This window comes from Callorhinus ursinus, unplaced genomic scaffold, assembly GCF_003265705.2.
Source record: "Callorhinus ursinus isolate GAN/ISIS: 27379988/994484 unplaced genomic scaffold, GSC_fseal_2.0 scaffold25, whole genome shotgun sequence".
Lineage (NCBI taxonomy): Eukaryota > Metazoa > Chordata > Mammalia > Carnivora > Otariidae > Callorhinus > Callorhinus ursinus.
Window position 1 is genome coordinate 4,503,443 of NW_027397087.1, and position 18,710 is coordinate 4,522,152.

General features: G+C 45.2%; 1 protein-coding gene and 1 long non-coding RNA gene across 10 annotated transcripts in view; both read right to left on the reverse strand.

Annotated features, from left to right (window-relative positions):
• MEIS2 (Meis homeobox 2) overlaps positions 1 to 14,357 on the reverse strand; it is a 203,569-nt gene extending 189,212 nt beyond the window's left edge. For 4 of the 9 annotated variants that reach the window (XM_025884005.2, XM_025884004.2, XM_025884006.2 and 1 more), the window contains exons 1-6: positions 13,279 to 14,357; positions 11,825 to 12,057; positions 10,055 to 10,196; positions 9,292 to 9,342; positions 8,272 to 8,322; positions 7,323 to 7,472 (exon numbers count right to left, since the gene is read on the reverse strand). In XM_025884005.2, coding sequence (XP_025739790.1) covers positions 7,323 to 7,472; positions 8,272 to 8,322; positions 9,292 to 9,342; positions 10,055 to 10,196; positions 11,825 to 12,057; positions 13,279 to 13,290 — 639 coding nt within the window. In that variant the 5' untranslated portion in view covers positions 13,291 to 14,357. Of the gene's footprint in view, positions 1 to 7,322; positions 7,473 to 8,271; positions 8,323 to 9,291; positions 9,343 to 10,054; positions 10,197 to 11,824; positions 12,058 to 12,717; positions 12,961 to 13,018; positions 13,047 to 13,278 lie in introns of those variants that run through there. The other 5 variants (XM_073876771.1, XM_073876770.1, XM_073876773.1 and 2 more) reach the window with 5 other exon arrangements.
• Positions 14,358 to 16,174: 1,817 nt separating this feature from the next.
• The window catches only part of LOC141369983 (uncharacterized), a 35,066-nt gene continuing 32,530 nt past the window's right edge, over positions 16,175 to 18,710 (reverse strand). Inside the window, exons 3-4 of the long non-coding RNA XR_012373594.1 lie at positions 17,607 to 18,196; positions 16,175 to 16,792 (exon numbers count right to left, since the gene is read on the reverse strand). This is a non-coding gene — a long non-coding RNA (uncharacterized lncRNA). The remainder of the gene's footprint in view (positions 16,793 to 17,606; positions 18,197 to 18,710) is intronic.

Consider the following 18,710-nt stretch of genomic DNA (forward strand, 5'->3'; position numbering starts at 1 on the left):
TCAGCCGTCCTAAAATTTGCTCCTGTTCACTATATAACATACCATGCCCCTGTCTCTTCTCTCTTCTCCTCCACATCCTCAAAAATGCTGTCCCCAACAAGTGTCATAAGATGTTTATTTCCACAGAGTGTCTCAAGTATTATGACCTTGTTTGAGAGATTGACACAAACTAAGGAGTAACCCTGGCATTCATCTAACTTGAAAGTAGGAAAAACAGATGGATCTCTCTGGGGCTTCAGGGCTGAGGAGTTACCCCAAAGTTGTTCCTATCCAGCTAGACCATGCTGACTCAATCATATACAAAGACAAATGCTGATAATCTGGTCAATAAAAAATTGCTACCTTCCTAGTCATAAAAAATTACAACCTACATGGGTAGATAAAATATAATCCCTTACCCATAACGCTGGGCTTTTTTTCTTAGACTGAAATATTTGTTTGTATCACAACCTCTTTCTTCTTTTTTTTTTTTTCCCCTCCCTAGATAGTTTCCAAGTTTACATCCTTCAAGAATAACTGCCTGGCTTCCTGCCAAATTATATGCAGAAGTTTAGTGTATCATGAAACCAAAGTGGCGTATGAAAGCATGTACAACACATGAGGTATGTAGAAAATAAAGAGAAATGCTCTCCGAGTGCACGTGTGTGGGTGAGCACTCAGGTAGATGCACTGCACTCTATATGTCCTGTTCTTCAACCCAAGTATCCTGAAGACACCCGAGGGCAAGGAGTGAACATGTTTCTATTCCCAATGGCTTTAATAATTGGGAGTCAAATATGGTACTCTTCTTGCTCTTACGTAATTGCGTTAAAGAGCAGTGTTAGCAGGAGAAAAGCAGTGAATACTGAGTGGAACACAATAGAAGGAGATGGAAAATAGATACAAGAAGCTAGGTCTCCAGGGGCAGTATTTTCTATTTGCTGGGCTACAGACTCACAGCTGATAATGCAAGTTGTAATTAATATAAAAGCATGAGACAAGATGGGGAGAGCTTGTAGTGGCGAGACCACAGGAGATCATTCTGCTGCTCTCCTCTGTTTCTCATTTACACACAGCTTTCCCTAGAAAACACAATTCTGCCAGTGTTTTCTCCCTTGAAATTAAAAAAAAAAATGATTTAGCACCATCATTGAATTTTGCTAAATCTAGGAAAGAGCACAGATAGGAAAGGAGTCTCTGGGCATAGGAAGCAAAACATATGCAGGCCTCTTTTGTTGAGGTTGCAGATACGGTGGAAATTGTAACATTTTACACCCCTATGGCATTCCTGTGGGGACCTGCCCATAGGAAAATAGTAAGTCCTGGTGAATTAGTGGTATTGCCCTGTTTAAATGATTCCACAAAATTCATGGTTCTTCCATTGCAAAAAGACAATGGAGTAAAATGTAGGCGCATTTCTAACTAAAAGCAAAACTGAGTGGTGAAGTAAAATGTACTAGGCTTCAAGGAGGAAAGAAAAAGCCACACTACACAAAGTTCTATCTAAAACTCTTCATGACCCCGAGTGAAAAGATGATTCGATTGATGTGGTGTAGGAGAGAGAGCACTGGATTCGAATTAAGATACCAGGGTGCCACCTCTTACAGATCACATGGCCTTAAGCACATGAAGTGATGCACTTCATTTCCCTGGGACTTGCTTCCTCTAGCTCTTTAAAATTAAGAACTTAGGCAAGATAATCCCTAAGGTCACTTCTACTTCTTATTTCTATTATTAAAAACATGCTTTAAAATAAGCATTTGATTTTCCAGAACCTATACAACTAACATGTGATATATAACACCAAGCCAAAATTTTTATATGAACTTGAACAATACAGTAGACTAATTCGGAAAATGTGCTTGTAGGTAGAAAGCAATAGTAAACATATATAAAGATATTTTAACCAGCAAATGAAGCATGCAAAACTAATCTGACTCGATATGTTTAAACAACAAAGGCAAGATATGCTTGCATCAGTACACATAATTAATAGGTAACATATTTCCTATGACTTTATGATGTTTTAGTTCCTAATTAACATTGTGCAGAAGTTATTTTTTAAAATAAGATGAGGACTTCTATCATGAGGTATTCAAGCCCACAAAAGTTAAAAATGTTAATTGTATGGTTTGAAAAAATGTTGGAATTTCAACTTCATTATTCTAAAGTTGACATAAGAACTCAGGAGAACCACACACGCTTTCAGAACATGGACTCACTCTTTAAAAATGTAAATAGAGCTGGGGTCTTTCCCTCATCTCCCTGCTTCCACCCTCTATTGAGCTTTGGGAATTAATATGTGAGTAACTCTCAAAGAAGTGGCAAGTACTCTTGCAAATTCCAAAAATGAATTCCAAAAATTAAAAAGAAAAATGGATTCCTCTATTTAACTCAGAAAAAATAGAAATTTCTTGTTTTGTTGGTATAGCATCACATTATAAAATGTCTCCTATAACTCTGAATTGTGTTGGGATATCCCATAAAACATTCAGTCTGAAAAAAACAGGAAATCAATTTTTAAAGTATCAAAATTTTAATCTGATAGTGAGTGTCAGTAGTTGTCAAGTGTTTGTTTAATTTCATCTCATCACAGTTACACTGAAAACATACTTCAACGGCACAACTGAAGTGATTTAAATAATATAATTATTTTGAATGGGAAATTGACAGAGGAGCTATCAACCTTCTGAAGCTACACAACAGTAACAACAGAAAACCCATGACCCCCGCCATGTTGAGTTGGTAAAAAGAACTCAGAGGTAGAACTTTCCCGGAATGGGTCCCTGGAGACGTTGGATAACACACCACAAAGTCTAATCCTATCCTAGAACTTAAGAAACTATCTGATAAAATAAATCATTTGTATTATTAATGTTATTATCAAATCCCATTATTTCCCCCCTTGATATCCTATAGACCAATCACTTAAACCTATCCCTTTCCTCGCTGCCTAATCCCTGCTAACTTTCCAGGTACTAATAGATTTTACCTCTAGACACTTGCCTGTATTCTGTCAGGGACAAGGTTCTTAACCCATTTTTAGACGCTGTACACAGATAAATAAACTTGACATATTCAGAGATGCAAAAGAAAACAACAGCATGTCTTCAGTTAAATTACACAACATAGCAACATAGAAATTTTTTTTCTTTTATTAATCATATTATCAGAGCTAGTCAATTTTAAAGCACCTGTCATTAACTATTAACAGATGAAGTTGTATTTTCTTCCCTATACTTAATTCATCCAAAAAATTAATAAATAAGACGAGTTCCTTATGAACATTAATTAGAAATAATAACTGTATGCACTTCAGGCAAATAGAGCTTGGCTCAGAGAATGTATTTCAAACAGATATATTTCATTTATCTAATGTTGATCTAAAGATATGTGATATCTTTAAATGTAAACATAAAGATATATTTTATTTGTCTGCACTAGATCTAAAATTATGTAAAGCAGAAAATGTGGATATCACCTATTATTTAGAAATACTATAGACTAGGAAAAGCATGAAAATTCCACAAGAGTTTTCAAGTTGAAAGTTTTTTTTGAAGAATTGGTTTCTTGACATGTTTATTTTAACATAATAAATTTGAATGTCTGGGAAACTTAACACAAATTGCAGCTGGAAAATAGAGTTCTATTTCCTTTCACCATCTTATTTTCTTCTTCCCAATATTCCAAAGAATACTGTAATAGTTGTTTCCCACCTATAACAATTACTCTGATGTTTAATAATATAAAATAAACTATGTTATAATTCAAAAATGTAAGCATTCATTATGAATTTACTAAAAACAACAAAATCGGAGCCAGTGTTGCAATTTTATTTTCTATTTAATTCCAAACCTCCTTCTATCATCATGCCCATCATGTAAATGTCGATAATAAATGAACGAGTTCAGTATCTTTAATGAACATACTGTACAAAAGGTTAGGACACCCGGGTTGTCTTTTTATCAATGTTACATCAGATTATTTACATAAAATTACACAATGTGAAATCAGCATGACAACAGCTGATTTACTGTGTAATAGTATATAAAACTCATTCTTAAAAGCCTGCCAAAAATACTTGCTTTCAAGATATTTGTAGCAATTACTTTCCTTCAGTTTTATTTTGAAATTTTTCCTATAATAGAAGTCTATTTTGGCACCTAATATTTTGTTCCTGACGCTTTTCTCTCTGCTTTCCACTATACAAAATTATGCACTTATTCTTTCTTTTCTCTCTTTCACTATCTCTCTCTCCTTGCCTGATCCTTCCTTAAACACACACACACACACACACACACACACACACACACACACACTGCAGCTTGATACCACTTAATAAGTATAGAGGTGTCTGTGTTTTGGGGGCGTCAAACAGCTGTCACAAACTGTCACCTCCACAAGAGAAACCTTGGCACACAACAAATTAAACTACACTTCTTTTTTAGCTGTCATTATTCATAGCCAATAAGTTGAAATGCTCTCGGCATTTCATGTGCAAATAAAACCATGAGGAAGCGCAGTAGATCAGAATAGTGGGCCAACAGATAAAACAGAGAAAACAACACGCTGTCTCAGTCCTTCTGAAGTGGCTCATCATCACCCCTGCACCAGCGTGCACCAAATGAGATCCAGCCTGGGGCAATGTATTAAATATGCATATCAAAGCAAATGAAAAAATAAACCTGGAGATTCAAATTGGGCACATTTACATGCTGAAAATGTCCCACTCATACCACTTTTCAGGTAGTAGTTCTGGGGTATTTTCCCCTTTTTTGGTGGGGGGGGAGGGTGAAGGGAAGGTGTACTTGCAGAAGAGGCAGACACATAAGAGAATTCATTTTGTAGAGGGATGCTTGGAAATGAATATAACCAATGTACTTCTGGTACAAAAATATCAAAAATGGTGAAAACTCTACAAGGTTTTCTCTCCCCTCCCGCATAAAATTCAAATCTGCAGCAAATCTCGCCATTTCCCACTCGGTGTGCCTGGTGGAACAAATTAGTGCTTCCTTTCAAAACAAATAGCAGGGGGCTAAAGTAAAAATGTTATAGTTCAGATCTCTAGGAAATAAAAGGCTTTAAATTATGATGCCCAATGAGGTGGCAAGCCCTCATGGGTTCAAAATAAATCAGTTGTCATCTTTACTTGATTGGGGGCCTGAAGAAGAGCAACAAATGTTACAGTTGACTCTTTTATCCAAAGCTGATGATTGTTAAATTATTAAAGCGCTATCCTCTTAGGTACCACTTCCTTTTTGAGTGTAATTTAAATATTACAATAGTTTCATAAATTGGCACTGTATATCAGCCAATACTCTGAACAGCCGAGTTTATCTTCTCTCTTCTATGTAAACATCGGCATGTTCTAGTTACGTACATCCACTTGAAAAACAGTTGCCAAGAAACTATTCTAGAAAACCAAGTAGTCGAGACCCCTGGAAATGTCATGAGAAACGTTTTTTGGCTGCAGATAACTGTGAACCTCTCATCCTACAAACCATGTAACTAGATTCCTTCTCATTCCCCCAACATTGCAGGCTGCATTTGAATTGAGAAACAGGAAGCAATGAAAATAAACAAATAAATTACAACAACAACAAATATTTCTAAGGGAGTGTCATGCCTTGTGGACAACAACCACACATCATATAGCCACATATCACCAAGTAAACTTTCCATAGCTGCTTGCTGCAACCTTTTGATTTCAGTTAATACACTCAAATACAAAAGAGCCCCTCAAAGTTCCCCCCATCATGATGGAAAAAGCCAAGAGTAAAGATAGCCACATGAGCTTTCAATGCCATAGTATTTATTCTGTATCAGAACTAGACAACCAAGACTGAGGTTTTCTTTCCTTTTTTTTTTTTTAACTTTTGTTCTTAGGCTGGCTTTCCATACAGTACAAAGGCTCATAATCAAAATTAAAATGACTGCATATTTTCAAAACTTTATTTTGGAGGATGGGGGGAGATAAAGACCCTCACAGAAGGTTTATTCTCAAGGCATCTCAACCCATTCCTCTTAACACCCAGGAATGGGGGGGAGAGCTGGTGGTAATGATAAAAACTGCCTTCAAGCCTCGAAACCTGTTTAACTCCACAAAGTGTAAGTTAATATTTCAGCCAGCAAGTTATTAGACTATAGCCTATATCACTTAGGTTGTAAGCTCAATTGAATATAATCTATAGACACCCTGTCCCCTGCCCCGGGCTTGAGTTCCTATAAATAAACTGCTGTTCACACCCACTCTTTAACCTCCCCACTCTTGCCTTTCCTACCAGCTGCAATCTTTCTTTGCTTCTTTTTCAAATTTTCAGTCCCACTACATATGCTTGCTTTCTCTTTCTTTCTTTCTTTCTTTCTTTCTTTCTTTCTTTCTTTCTTTCTTTTTTTCTTTCTTTCTTTCTCTTTCTTTCTTTCTTTCTTTCTTTCTTTCTTTCTTTCTTTCTTTCTTTCTCTTTTTTCTTTTCTTTTTTTTTTTTTTTAGCATCAGACTCCCTAAATCGGTTCCAAAATAGGATTAAAAACAAAGAATAGAAAGAAATCTCCCATCCTGGCCTGACATACACAGTCACTCCTTACTATATTCTGTCTTCATTCACCAACTGTTTAAGTGTTAAAATTCAACCACGAACCTATGGTTACTCAATCGCAATTCCCTTCAGCTTTCTGTAATACATTGTTAATAACTGTTTCATCAAAGTTACTGTCTTTTATTATGAAGATGCTTCAGGCACTTGGCAATAAGTCCATATACTGACAATAAGTTTCTATAGAGCAAGAGCTCAGAGAATTGTAATGTGTTCACTCCTTCTTTTATTTCTAATGCAATGCAAGATTGCCAATAATTCTCAGGACTGTCATCTCTGTGAGAGACTGGGAAATCGGTCCTCCCTCCCCGGTTCCTCTTGTCTAGTTCTCTCTCTCCCCCACCCTGTCCAGCTAGCTGACTTGCCCCTCTGTCCAGGCTGCACTGATTACACAGAGCTGAGAAAGCAGAAAAGGCAGCAGTCACCATATCAAACAGACAATTTGCTAACACTCAAGCCACCAAATCCAGGAAACTTTACACATTAAGAGCACAAATCACTCTATCAACTCCCTGGTTTCTTTGGTTCTCCACATAAATAAGGAGAGGGGCCAGGAAAGGGCAAACGAAGATGAAGGGTATGGCAGAGGTAGTGACAAAGGGAGAAAAGACCCCCAAAGAGACCAGATCATTTAAAAAGAAAACTAAGTTTAAGCTTAGCTAAATGTTACAACAAGTTTTTTTTTTTTTTTTTTTTTTTAATGCTTTACCCAGTGGTCTCAAAAGAATGCCAAAGGGCTCTCAGACTTACATGGTCAGCGAGATTTGTAGAGGAGCCTGAAAGTTCTTCATGATCTGACTTGGAGCTGCCGTCTCTTTCATCAATGACAAGGTCGATGGGCATCTTCCCCTTCAAACAGCTAATGTACCGATGGCAGAAGTTATCACACAGTTCGTGGACCTAAAAGGAGGGTCATGGTGGAGGGTTCAGCTCATATTGTTGTTGTTATTGTTTTGTTTCATTTTTAAAGGGTAAAAAATCAGGTTACAAGGTTACATTTGGAAAGAGCAACAGTGCAATGTCTTCCAAACTAACTCTAATTAATGGGTGTAATACTTGAAGGCAAGGAAACAATAGAGCAATTGTTGCAGCAGATATTATTCTCCAGAGACTTCCCTGAGCAACAAGTTACAATAAAGAGAGAAGAAACAGGACTGGAAATAACTGGGCTCAGACTGGGAGTCCAAGGGGGAAAATCCGATTTGATGATAACATCAAAACGTTAGAACGCTGGAACTGGGAATAGCATTGGCATTTGCGATTCAATAAGCTAAGAGTTTTGCATGTTTCCAGGGGACAGTGATTGAGCTGCAGAGCAATGTAAAGACACCCCAGCGAGGATGATTCCCTCTGCTTGCACCTAATACTCACTCTGGTCTGAGGGTGAGCTAAGCTAATAGAGACGCAAGCAGGCTGAATGTCCAGTAACACAAATGGTTTGCTGCATTTCAAAATAATCCTGAATGCCTGGGGGAGAGGCGCGAGGGGGTGGGACAGGGGAGCAGGCAGGGCTGTCCTAATTCACCCATCCTCTGAGCCCCTGGGTTGAGCAGCAATTCGAAGGAAGGACATGGTAACAAGTTGCTCAAAGCCTCCAGGTGCTCAATCCCTCAGACTGGAAGTTTTGTTAAAGACATCCCAACTCAACTGAGAAAGGAAAGTGGCTAAATCAAAATGGGGAGTGTCATTTCCTGCTTACCTTTTCTAACTCCAAAAGATGAAACCTTAGTACTTGTATTGCTTGTATCATCTGAAAGAAAAGTTTAAGAGTGTGGAGTTAAGGCTCTGTGACTCAGAAGTCCTGAGTTGGGGGTGGGGGGTGGTGGTGAGGGAACTGAGCTGAGGAGAAGACGCCGGCAAGTGGCCAGGCAAAACCCACACATCAAGAAATCGTCAGAAAAACCAAGTGATTACTGATCATCTCTGCCTCATTGGCCACGGGGTAGGAATCTGACTCAACCTGAGCCGAAGCATCTAATATCTTTGCCCCCTGTGTTCACTGAGCTATTTGTAAGGACTGCTTTCCTAGGGCCAGGCCTTCTTTCTCCGCCTGAGTCTTTAACCGTCCCCTCTCTCGACCTCAGGCCAAATTAAAAAAAAAAAAATCCGCTTCTTCGGAGAGAGAAAGCTTTTTAGAACAGCACACCCTGCGAAATCCGTCCTTACTGAAGAAGGAAATACTCAAGATGAATGGTGAAGCAAGGCCTTTGAAAGCGGATTTAAGTACTTTTAATATTGAAATTGTGCAAATTAGCAAAAGAATCGCACCTAAAAGTGGCCTGCGCCCGCCTGCCCCATACCTCCCTCCCCCCATCTCCCCGCCCGCCCTCCGCTGCTGCTGCGCCCGCGGTTACTTCCTTCGGGTGAGCTGCCGGGGGTTCGGCTGCCTACCCTGGCAAACAGAGGAAATAACTCACTTCTCGCAGCCTCGCTCCCGGGGCGAGACCTGGGACTCATCCCCTGCTCACACTCTGGGCGCTGTGTCCCCGCCTGCTGCTCCCTGGCCTCCACTTTCCCTGACGTCCATTCCACCCCTCACCTCCCATCGCCCTTGCAGGGGCTCTAAGCTGTTCCCTCTTCCTCCCTGTCGCTCTTGAGCTTCAAAAGAGGGCTCTGCTCCAACTCCCCGGAGCTCCAGGGGGGAAAGTGGGTGCTTCTAGGCAAGGTGGGGTGGGGTGGAGGAGCAGGCTGGGGAGAGGCAAGAAACGGTGAGCCTTACCAAATTGTCCAGCTCTGGATTTGAGGAAAAAAGTGGCTTTTCAGCGCGAACCTGTAAGAAGCAGGGAAAGTCAACATGAATGACCGCCCCAACTTAAAAGAAGAAAAACGCTGTCACGGACTAAACCATCTGAATGGGTACGGTGGAAGGGCAGTGGCGGAGAAGAGGAGAGGGGCTTTCGTAAAATACACGAACCAAACTAATGCCTTAAATTAGTGGGTTCGGTTGAAAAAGTACTGGGGCCTTCCACTCCTAGCCCCATTAGGGGGCACCTGGAACTGCTAAGCTGTTGCTGGGAACTCAGGGCCGTTCTCTGGGCCTGAGTACCCCCTCATCCAGCTGTCTAAGGGGCTGTGGCTCTCAGCCTCCCTCACCTTAGCGCCCTGCGTAGACCGCCCTATGAGGCGCCCAGCTTCCTTCCCTCCCAGGCACTCTCGGGTCCCTCACAGCCCCTATCCCCAATACTTGTTCAAGTAGCTTCAGGCGGGGGAAAAGGCCAAGCCCCAGATTAGGAGCAGGTCAACTTTAATTCGAGGGTCGAGCCCCTGTATTCCTGGCTGGGGGGAAAAACAAACACCCATATTTATCTCCGCTTCCAATTCGCCTCCAGGCTCAGGGATGGGGAGGAGGCAAAGAGCACGGACTGGGCCAGAGGAACAGATCGGGTGTCCCGGCCTTTTCCTCCTCTTTCATGTAAAGCTCGGAGGAAAGGGGAGGAGGAGTGAGGGTCTGCAGGAGGGTGAGTGGGTCAAGAAGGTTGGACCTGCTTGGCGAAGACCGCGATGTCCTCATTGAAGGAGTCGGAGGAGCAGACGTCTCCGCCGGCCACTCCGGGTTCCCGGGGAGTGCAGGTCGCCAGCTCGCACTTCTCAAAGACCAGAGCTAACAGAGGAAACAACGGGTGCCTAACGGGCAGCGCCACGCAGAGACACACACACGGAGACGGGGTGCAGAGGGGAAGGAGCAAGAACTGTAATCAACAAGTTTGGAGGGTTCGGATTCCTTCTTTAATAAAACAGGCACGCATCACACTTTACAACCCTTCCTTAGCCAGCCGAGCCTGGGCCAGAAACAGAAAGGAAAAACGGCCTGGCCCTTTCCCTCAGCTCAGGAGTCCCTCGGATCTAGTCGGAGAAGCCCCTGGCCACTTCAGCCCGCCAAGTAAGAAAAGCCTCAGTTGTAAGTAATGAAACATCCAAGCAGCTCAGGCAGTCTGGAGCCCGGAGTTGATCCAGACCCAATCCCCACACTTACAGAGGCCGCGGAACCAACCCCCTGATACCCAGCCCTGACCTCTCAAGAAAGGAACACTCTCTGAAATTAAAAAAAAAAAAATGCTTTAACTCTCCATATTAATGGTTATTTCGAAGGAGGCCGAAGGCTTCACTATATATATAATATATATATATATATAATATATATATATAATATATATATATATCCGAAGTGATATTTCCTAAACCTAAATCGGAGAGAGTGCTCTTCCAACCTCTTCACCCCCTTGCCTTATAAACTTGTTTGCTTTACTTCTAGTAAAGCCCGTGTGTGGGGGCCAAAATAATAGGAATGTTAAACGCCCAAGAGCTTCCTTCCAAAGACCACATTTCTCCAGCAGGCAAAAATAAATAAATCGAGTGTTAAAACTTGGAAGTGTGCGTGCGCGTCTGCCCTTTGTGTTCCTCCGGGCGGCTTAGCTACACTTCGGGATGCTTGCGGCCTCTGGCTTCAGGCTCAGTTGCCGTTTACCAACCGTCCCCTCCCCTCGGCAAACCGCCGCCTTCCCCACCTCCTCTCAACTGGGAGAGCACCAGTGGTACACTTTTGGACCGTGCACCTCCAACCCTCTCCGAGTTCCCTCAGAACATAAAATATGGAATTTCCAGCCATCTCCCTCACTCCTCCTAAGAGCAGCTAGCTCTATGCAAGCCACAGTCCCTTCCACCCCGCTGCACTTCAAGGTCTACCCCTTTATTTACAGAGAATTAAGAAGTGGGTGATTAGGACTTCCTGGCCGACAGAAGCAGCCCTGATCCTAGCTCAAGCTGCATTTAGTGACTCCCAGACTCTCGGTAGGAAACAGAAGAGGAAAAACAAAACAAAACAAAAACAAAAACAAACCAAAAAAAAAAAAAAAAAACCCAAAGTTGCTCCTCATCGGCAGGAAACTTTCTCCTTCGTCAAGGCCTCTGTTAGGGGGGCCTGGAAGGACCAGTTCTGCGTCCTTTGGCCAGGAATCCCGTCCTTGGGGAGAAGGCCCTGGCAAGATTCTCAAGACTCAGTCACTCTGGGCTGTGGGGTCCGGAGTGACCGGGCCATGGGGGTGGAGGAAGCTTTATCTTTCGGGGACTTACACTTAAGGCGAAGAAGAGCAGGCCCCCTTCTCTGTCCTTTCTGAAGGCAAGCGGTTCCCACCCCCCTCCCCCGCAGAAATAACTCCCCACTTAGTCGACCATCCCCTCAACCCCCACAGAGACGAACACACACTCGCACTCACAAACAGTATGCCGGGTCGGGAGGAGGGGGGTTGGTTTACCCATAGATCGCGTCCTTGTCCCGCTTCAAGGCGTCGTTGACAGCGGATCCCATGCTGGCCGGCATGACATTGGGGTGCGGGGCGTGCGCGCCGTAGTGCTGCGTGGCGTGGAGCGGCGGCCCGTGGTTCAGGTGGTGAACCGGGGGAATCGGCCGCGGCGCATGAGGGTCTCCGTACATGGAAGCAGGCACCCCTACTCCGTCCATCCCGCCGTAATGGGGCAGCTCATCGTACTGTCGGAACCCGGCAAGGGGGAGGGGGGCACGGGAGGTGAGGGAGAGCCGAGGGGGAAGAGAAAAAGAAGATGGGAGAAAAAAGCAAGGAGAGAAGTGAGAAAAGGAATAGAGGTGGGGGGGAGCAGGGGAGAAAGACGAAGGGAAGAGGGAGCAGGCAGGGGGGAGAGAGAGAGAGAGAGAGAGAGAGGGAGAAATAAAAACAAAGTCAGAAAGGAGAAAAGTACCGAGCACGAGTTGAACACACAGAAACCAAACAAGCCGAAACAACGAGTTGAAAGTTGCGGGGGGAAATGTTTTTAAAATTTAAAATGAAAAAGTATGAACCAAGAGCAGCGTTTAGAGTAGGGAGAGGAGGGCAGTGAGGCCAGGGACTGAGGGGGCGCCGGGAGGTCCCGCTCGGGCCGGAGGCAGCAGAACCGTAGCGAGCCAACCGAGGGAGAAGTGGAGTTAGTGTGAGGAGGAAGCCCAGGATCCCACCCCTAACCCCCCTTCACCTCCTCCCGAGGATCCAATAAATCAAAAGGCGAAATGAAACAAAATAAAGAGAAGAAAAACGCTAATAATCAGGAGGAGAACGCCGAGGACGAGGGAATACTGGGGCCAGTGCCTCCCCGGGGGCAGGGAGCGGAGGGGAGGGGGGAATAACGTGAAAGTTACCAGAAACATTATTTAGCAGCGGATTCCCTGCGTCCTTGTCAATTTCAGAGACAAAACAAGCAGCCCAGGCTAGTCTAGGCGGCGGCGCAGCGGCTGCGGCAGCGCGGCCCCAGCGGCGGCCCCGGCGGCGGCGGCGGCTCCTACGCAGCCCGTGCCCGCCCCGAGCCGCGGGAGCAGCGGCGGCAGCGGCGCAGCAGCGGCAGCGGCGGCAGCAGGAGAACCGGGGGAATCGCGCTGCTGGGGTAAAAGCTGGAGCGAGGCGAAAGCGTGTAACAATTGCACACGCACACACACCACTCACACGCACTCGCCGCCCGCCCGCTCGCACAGCGCTGGAACACGCGCGCCCAGACACGCACACACGCACGCACACACACACTCGCACACACGCAGAGGCACGGGGGGGAAAGCCGATGAATAATTTTGCTGCTATTTTTTTAAATACTGGCCGCCATCATCAAGCAGCGAGCAGCAGCAGCGTTGAAGGGAGAGAAGGCATCGGGACAGGCCCCTCTTAGGAGAGGATTTATATCTAGGTAAGTGTTGGAGATTTAAACCTACCCTTTGCGCCATCAGTCTGCGCTCCAATAAACTCCTGGATGTGTCGTATATTTAATATCCCAGTCCGGATAAGAAAGTGATCTAGGCTGAAGATTCCTTTTTTTTTTTCCAAACCAAAAAGACTTCTCCCAATTCTCCAATATGTTATTTTTAGGGGAAAAAAAAAAAGCCCAGGCAAGACAACGAAGAGTTTTTTTTTTTTCTGTGATATTTCTTCTTTTTCTCTTTTTTCCTCTTCTTCCTCCTCCTCCTGATCTTCCTCCTCCTCCTCCACCTCCTCCTCCTCCCCCCTCCCCTCCTCCTCCTTTTCGGTCCTCCTTTCCCCCTCTTTCTCTTCTCTTCCCCTCAGTTGGAAAAAAAAAAAAAAGAAAGAAAAGAAAAAGAAGAAAAAGAAGAAAAAAAATTGTCAAGCCCCCGAACTGAAGGTTACGAGCGGCCCGTCAGCAGCCCACATGTAACCGAACTGTCGTGTTTCATGGCTTTTTGCCACTCCAGCTGTCAATCAAAGCCCGGAATGTCAAGGTAGTGAATGAATGATGGTTGATGATGATGAAGAGGAGGAATCTTTCAGACCCGTTTTTTTTCTTCCAGTAAAACTCCGCGAGGGGTTTCTGCTTCTTGAATTTTTTCCTCCCCCCTCCCCCCCTCTTTTAGCTTGGCCCCCGCGGTATCTATAATATGATCCTCTCTCTTTAAAGTATCGTTCAAAGAAAGCAGAGGGGAAAAATCAAGAAAAAAATGAATAGTTTGCAAAAATTGGACTTCCTCCCCCCCTTTCCTGGTAGGTATTTTGTCTCTCCCTCTCTCTCTTTCTCGCTCGCTCGCTCTCACTCGCGCTCGCTCTCTCGCGCTCGCTCTCTCGCGCTCTCTTTCTCTCTCTGGGAGATGAGTGAGTGTCAGTAGGTGTTGGCAGGTTGGCTGCTGCCTGGCTTATAGAAGAGCCTCAGTTTGGCGGCGCGGGTCGGCGGCGGGAGAACGAAATGACGGAACCCGGAAGTCGTGGTGGCCATAGCCCGTCGTACGGCGGAGACACATCCCGGGAGTGGGGAGCGGGAGCGAGGAGGAGCGCGCCGCGCCGAGCCTCTGATATGCAGCGAGTGCGATCGGACGGCCCCGACTGGGGGGGCGGGGGAGGAGGGGGTGGGGGGGAGGGGAGGTAGGAGCCTGGCAGACCCGAGCAAATCAGCGAGCCTGCTGCTCAGCGGGGACGGCCGGGGAGGGGGGCGGCGGGGGGGGGGATGGAGGGGGGGCAGCCGGAGGGAGAGGAGTGAGTGTGTGTGTGTGTGTGTGTGTGTGTGTGTGGTGCGCGCGCATGAACGGGGGCGCGCGTATGAGGGCGGGCGCGCGCGAGCGAGGAAAGAGGGAGAGAATGAAGAGGACAGGGAGAGCGCAGAGAGGAAAACTGCAGGAAACCACAGGGAAAGTACGGTACAGACTCAGATCTTATATTTTTTTTTGCAAACTTAACTTCTAGTTCATTTTCTCATTACACCGGGCTCAAGCCTAATGGGGTCGTGTCGGGGACGTTTGGCATGGCGCTCTTGCTTTTGTTCCTTTTAATTTCGCGGGCCCCCACTCCTCTGCCAGCCTATTACTGCGCCCCTGAAGGCTTTCTGCTAACATCCAGGGGCAGCAGGCTCTGCAAACCGTACTACTGCGGAGCTATAGTTGTTGTTTTTTTTTGCAAGCGGTACTTTCTTCCCTGTGCACATCCAGCACCCTTGTTGTCAACATTTAATTTTTCCAGGACAAGAAGAGATCAGCTTAACTCAGACAGCACTCTCTCCTAGCGGTGTGGACAGGGCCACCCTGGAGAGTCTCTGGGGGCCGCGGTGGAATTGGGAGGGAGGAAGTGGAGAGGAGTCGTTTGGGTGTTTGATGTTGTCTGATGTCGCCAAAAGGGTGTGTGTGTGTGTGTGTGTGTGTGTGCGCGCGCGCGCCTCTAGTGTGCGCCTCCGAAGTGGTTCTCACTTGGAGCTGGGAAGCACGGGAGAGAGAGGGAGGGAGAGAGATAAGATGCCTTGCAAGGAGAATTGGCCGGTATTCCCTGCCCACCTTTGTTGTGGTGGTCCAGAGTGCAGAGGCCGGAGCGTGGTAACGCCAGCTAACGGTTGTGTTAATTGTACCGGGCAATTCCGCGGCATGGGGAAGACGGGCCGACTCCGAATGAACTTTTCCAAAAAGGAAAAGGAGAGTGGGGTGGGGAGGAAGGTAAATATCCTACATGGTTTGTGTAGAAAGTAGTTCTGGCCGGCGTCTCACTCAATCCCTGGTGGGAGCTGCACCCAGCCTCACCTCTACGCCGAGGGTTTCCCGGTGGCCATGCGTCAATCACTCCGAGCCTGGAGCTGGGGGCGGAGTTATGGTCACCCTGCGCGCGCGGCGCAGCTGCCCCCTCTGGCCCCCGGCTCCCGCCTGCCCAGCAGTCCGGCCCTGCGTGCTCCGAGAGCACCCTCTCTCCCTAGCTCCTCGCTCTTGTCCGGTTCATGGTCCCTGGCCCAGAGAATCGAAAACAGACTGTTCAACAGCCGATTGCCTCTCCAACTTTGAATTCTTACTGGAGAGTAGAAAGTAGGGTATTCTCTGAGCGCGACTTTGACCCGACTTCCCGGGGGATGGGAAACACAAGGAAAATAAAGTGGTGTGTGTGTGTGTGTGTGTGTGTGTGAGAGAGAGAGAGAGAGAGAGAGAGAGACGCGCAGATGAGCTTGGGGCGCGCGCGGCGGGGGGGGGGGGGGGCTTTCCATCTTCTCTGCTTCACTGTAAGCTTTCAGGCAACACTCAACTGAGCTTAGATCGCAGCCTGCTGAGACTCCAAGCTAAGTCGGAGAAATTTGGCCCCGTTTTAATAGGGCTGGGGAATGAGCTCCGGAGGTCAATAAAGCCCTCCAAAAATAATGAATGATTGAGCACCTGTGATGATGATAGTGATTACCAGAGCAATTAAACAGTTTGATTAAATGAGCCATCATAACAATGATGTCTGCGGGAAATCGGCCCTCACATATAAAGATAGTGCGGAGGGGCTGGCAGAAGCGAGGGTAGGGCGACGCCAGGGAGCGGGGCTGCGGACTGCGAGGTCTTTGCCCATTTGACCAGAGCAGGGACGGCCGGGCACTCGGAGCTTCGGAGAGGAGAGTCTAGACCAGACTTCCAGCACTTTCACGCCGGGCTTCAAGCCTGTATGATCCAACGGGTATGAAACGGGCAGGTTGTGGGGAGGGTCCGTCCCCTTCCTATTTTTTCCCTAGAAGAACTCCAAGATTAAAAGCATCCTCCTTATTTGTTGCTGAGTTTCTCGTCGACATTTAAGAAAAGGTGAGTAGAAAAGGAAAGAAGACGCAAAAGTAAAAAAGTTGTCTTGCAGAATTTTATTTCAAGCGGCAGTTACGTGAATTCAGTTTAGCCGGGGTGGGAAGGATGAGAGAAAGATAACAGTCTGGTCTCGCCTGCGGAGCGTTTTCTGCTAGAGATCTTGAAATCTGGATCCGAGTTCCCAGTTCAGCGCCGCTAGCTGAGAAGTTTATAGTGATTTTTAGTTTTTATTCTTCCAGTTGTTCATATTTTCAATATTGCGTATGTATTGTCGCCAATAGGGTTATTGTTGTTTTAAATAGCCTGTATAGTAAGTGCCAATTACTTCTCTTTTAAAAAAGAAATTCGGTTTCCTTGATAAACGCTCCTTTTGTAGAAGATCAACTTCGAATCAAACCTCTACATTGCAGAGTTTAAACATGCAACGTTTCTACCTTCTGCTGCTTTTACCACCGCTTTTTTTCATAGTGGTACTGTGAAGTGAGTTAGCATCCCCCACAGCATTTATTTAGGAAAACTTCACTAGTATTAAAAAATACATAAACTTCTTACATGGAAGTGCATCCGAGTAAAAACAATTCAAAGCGATTGATGATTTCTGTATTTTCAAACAGTTGTTAAACTAATAATAGGTTGATAATTCCATAACAATCTTGGGTTTTACAAAAGAAAAAAAAAAGCTTAAACTTGATTTTCATGTGTTTTAATCATTTTAACCTGAACTCCTTTCTTACTTTCTAATATTCTGTAACTTCTTCTGCATTGTATTGAATACATTAAAGCAAACTACAGGGACAATCTGGTTGATGTAGGAGGGAGAGAGAAATAGGACATTTTAAGATAGAGTCAAAGAAAAAAAAACACACCAGAATCATCTTTAACTCCAGAGACTTCAGTTAAGAAGTGCGTTAAAAATGAAGCCCTAATGGAGGAAAATCTGCATCATTTAAAAATTCACCAATTGCCTAAGGGGAGAACCCCGAATTTCACGCAACTTAAGAGATTTCACTTACCTAGTTGCATGTCATTTATGAAACTGCAAATGTAAAATAGCATCGCAGTGCAGATTACACACAAGATCAAGTTGGAGGTGATTCAGGGTGTCGGTTCTTGGCCAATCTGATGAATTAAAAAATTATTACTTTTAATCACCAACTTGCTGATGTTTTATTAACAGAGCTGAAAAACATTTAAGAACTTCCGGATCTCCCCCAACCTCCTCCAATTTTGCCAGTCCGATAGAAGCGATTCCAAAGCGGTGGGGTACACACACTTTCTGATTTCTAGCCTGATATTACGTTCCTGATGCTCCGGTCTCAGCCTCTGCACCCCCATCCAGGCTGCGAGGCTCATCTGTTCTTCCACATTTGGGGTGAAGGAAAAGTAGGTGGGGCAGGCCCAAGAGACAGGCACGAGATGGGGGTCGCAGGAGGCGGCACACACCTCCGTCAACAGTCAGTTCCTTTTGCCCAGGCTGGAAATGGTTTTAACAGGCGGTAAAATTTCATCTTGCGGTGTCAAATTGGGGTCATTTTGGGGTTAGAGTTCTCAGTGTCCGAGAGGAGCTGTCCAGCTGCGTGGGGACTCATTAACTGCAAAAGATCTGTTTCAGTAAAAACAATTCAAAGACAATCAGAAGGCTAAAGACCCTCTACAAATCGCATTTTACAAGTGCCCCAGAACAAATATGGATGCTGAAACCTATTTTTCTTCAGAATCCCAAATCTGCTACTTAGCTTTGGAGTGGGGGTGGGGCACTGCATAAAAAAAGAGGTGAAAGGGAGGGGACCTGATCGGGTGGGGGTGAATAGGAAGGGGGGGATGGGGGCCTCTCAAATTTAAGAGTCTAGTCTGTTTTTAATCACTTCTTTCTTATTGAAGCATCCCTAAGACTTCTGAGAACTGCTTCTTTTCTTTTTCTCCTTTTCTTTTTTGTTTCAACATGGAATGCTATTATAGGTAACATTTAAAATTTAAAAAGAATAAATGAATCCCACTACAGTTACCCAATTTAAAGGGCATTGGCTTCATGGAGAGTACTTAATTTGAAATGAGCATTTATGAACCTAGACTCTATTTTAGGTGAATTTGCCCACTTTCTTTAAAACGCCTATGTG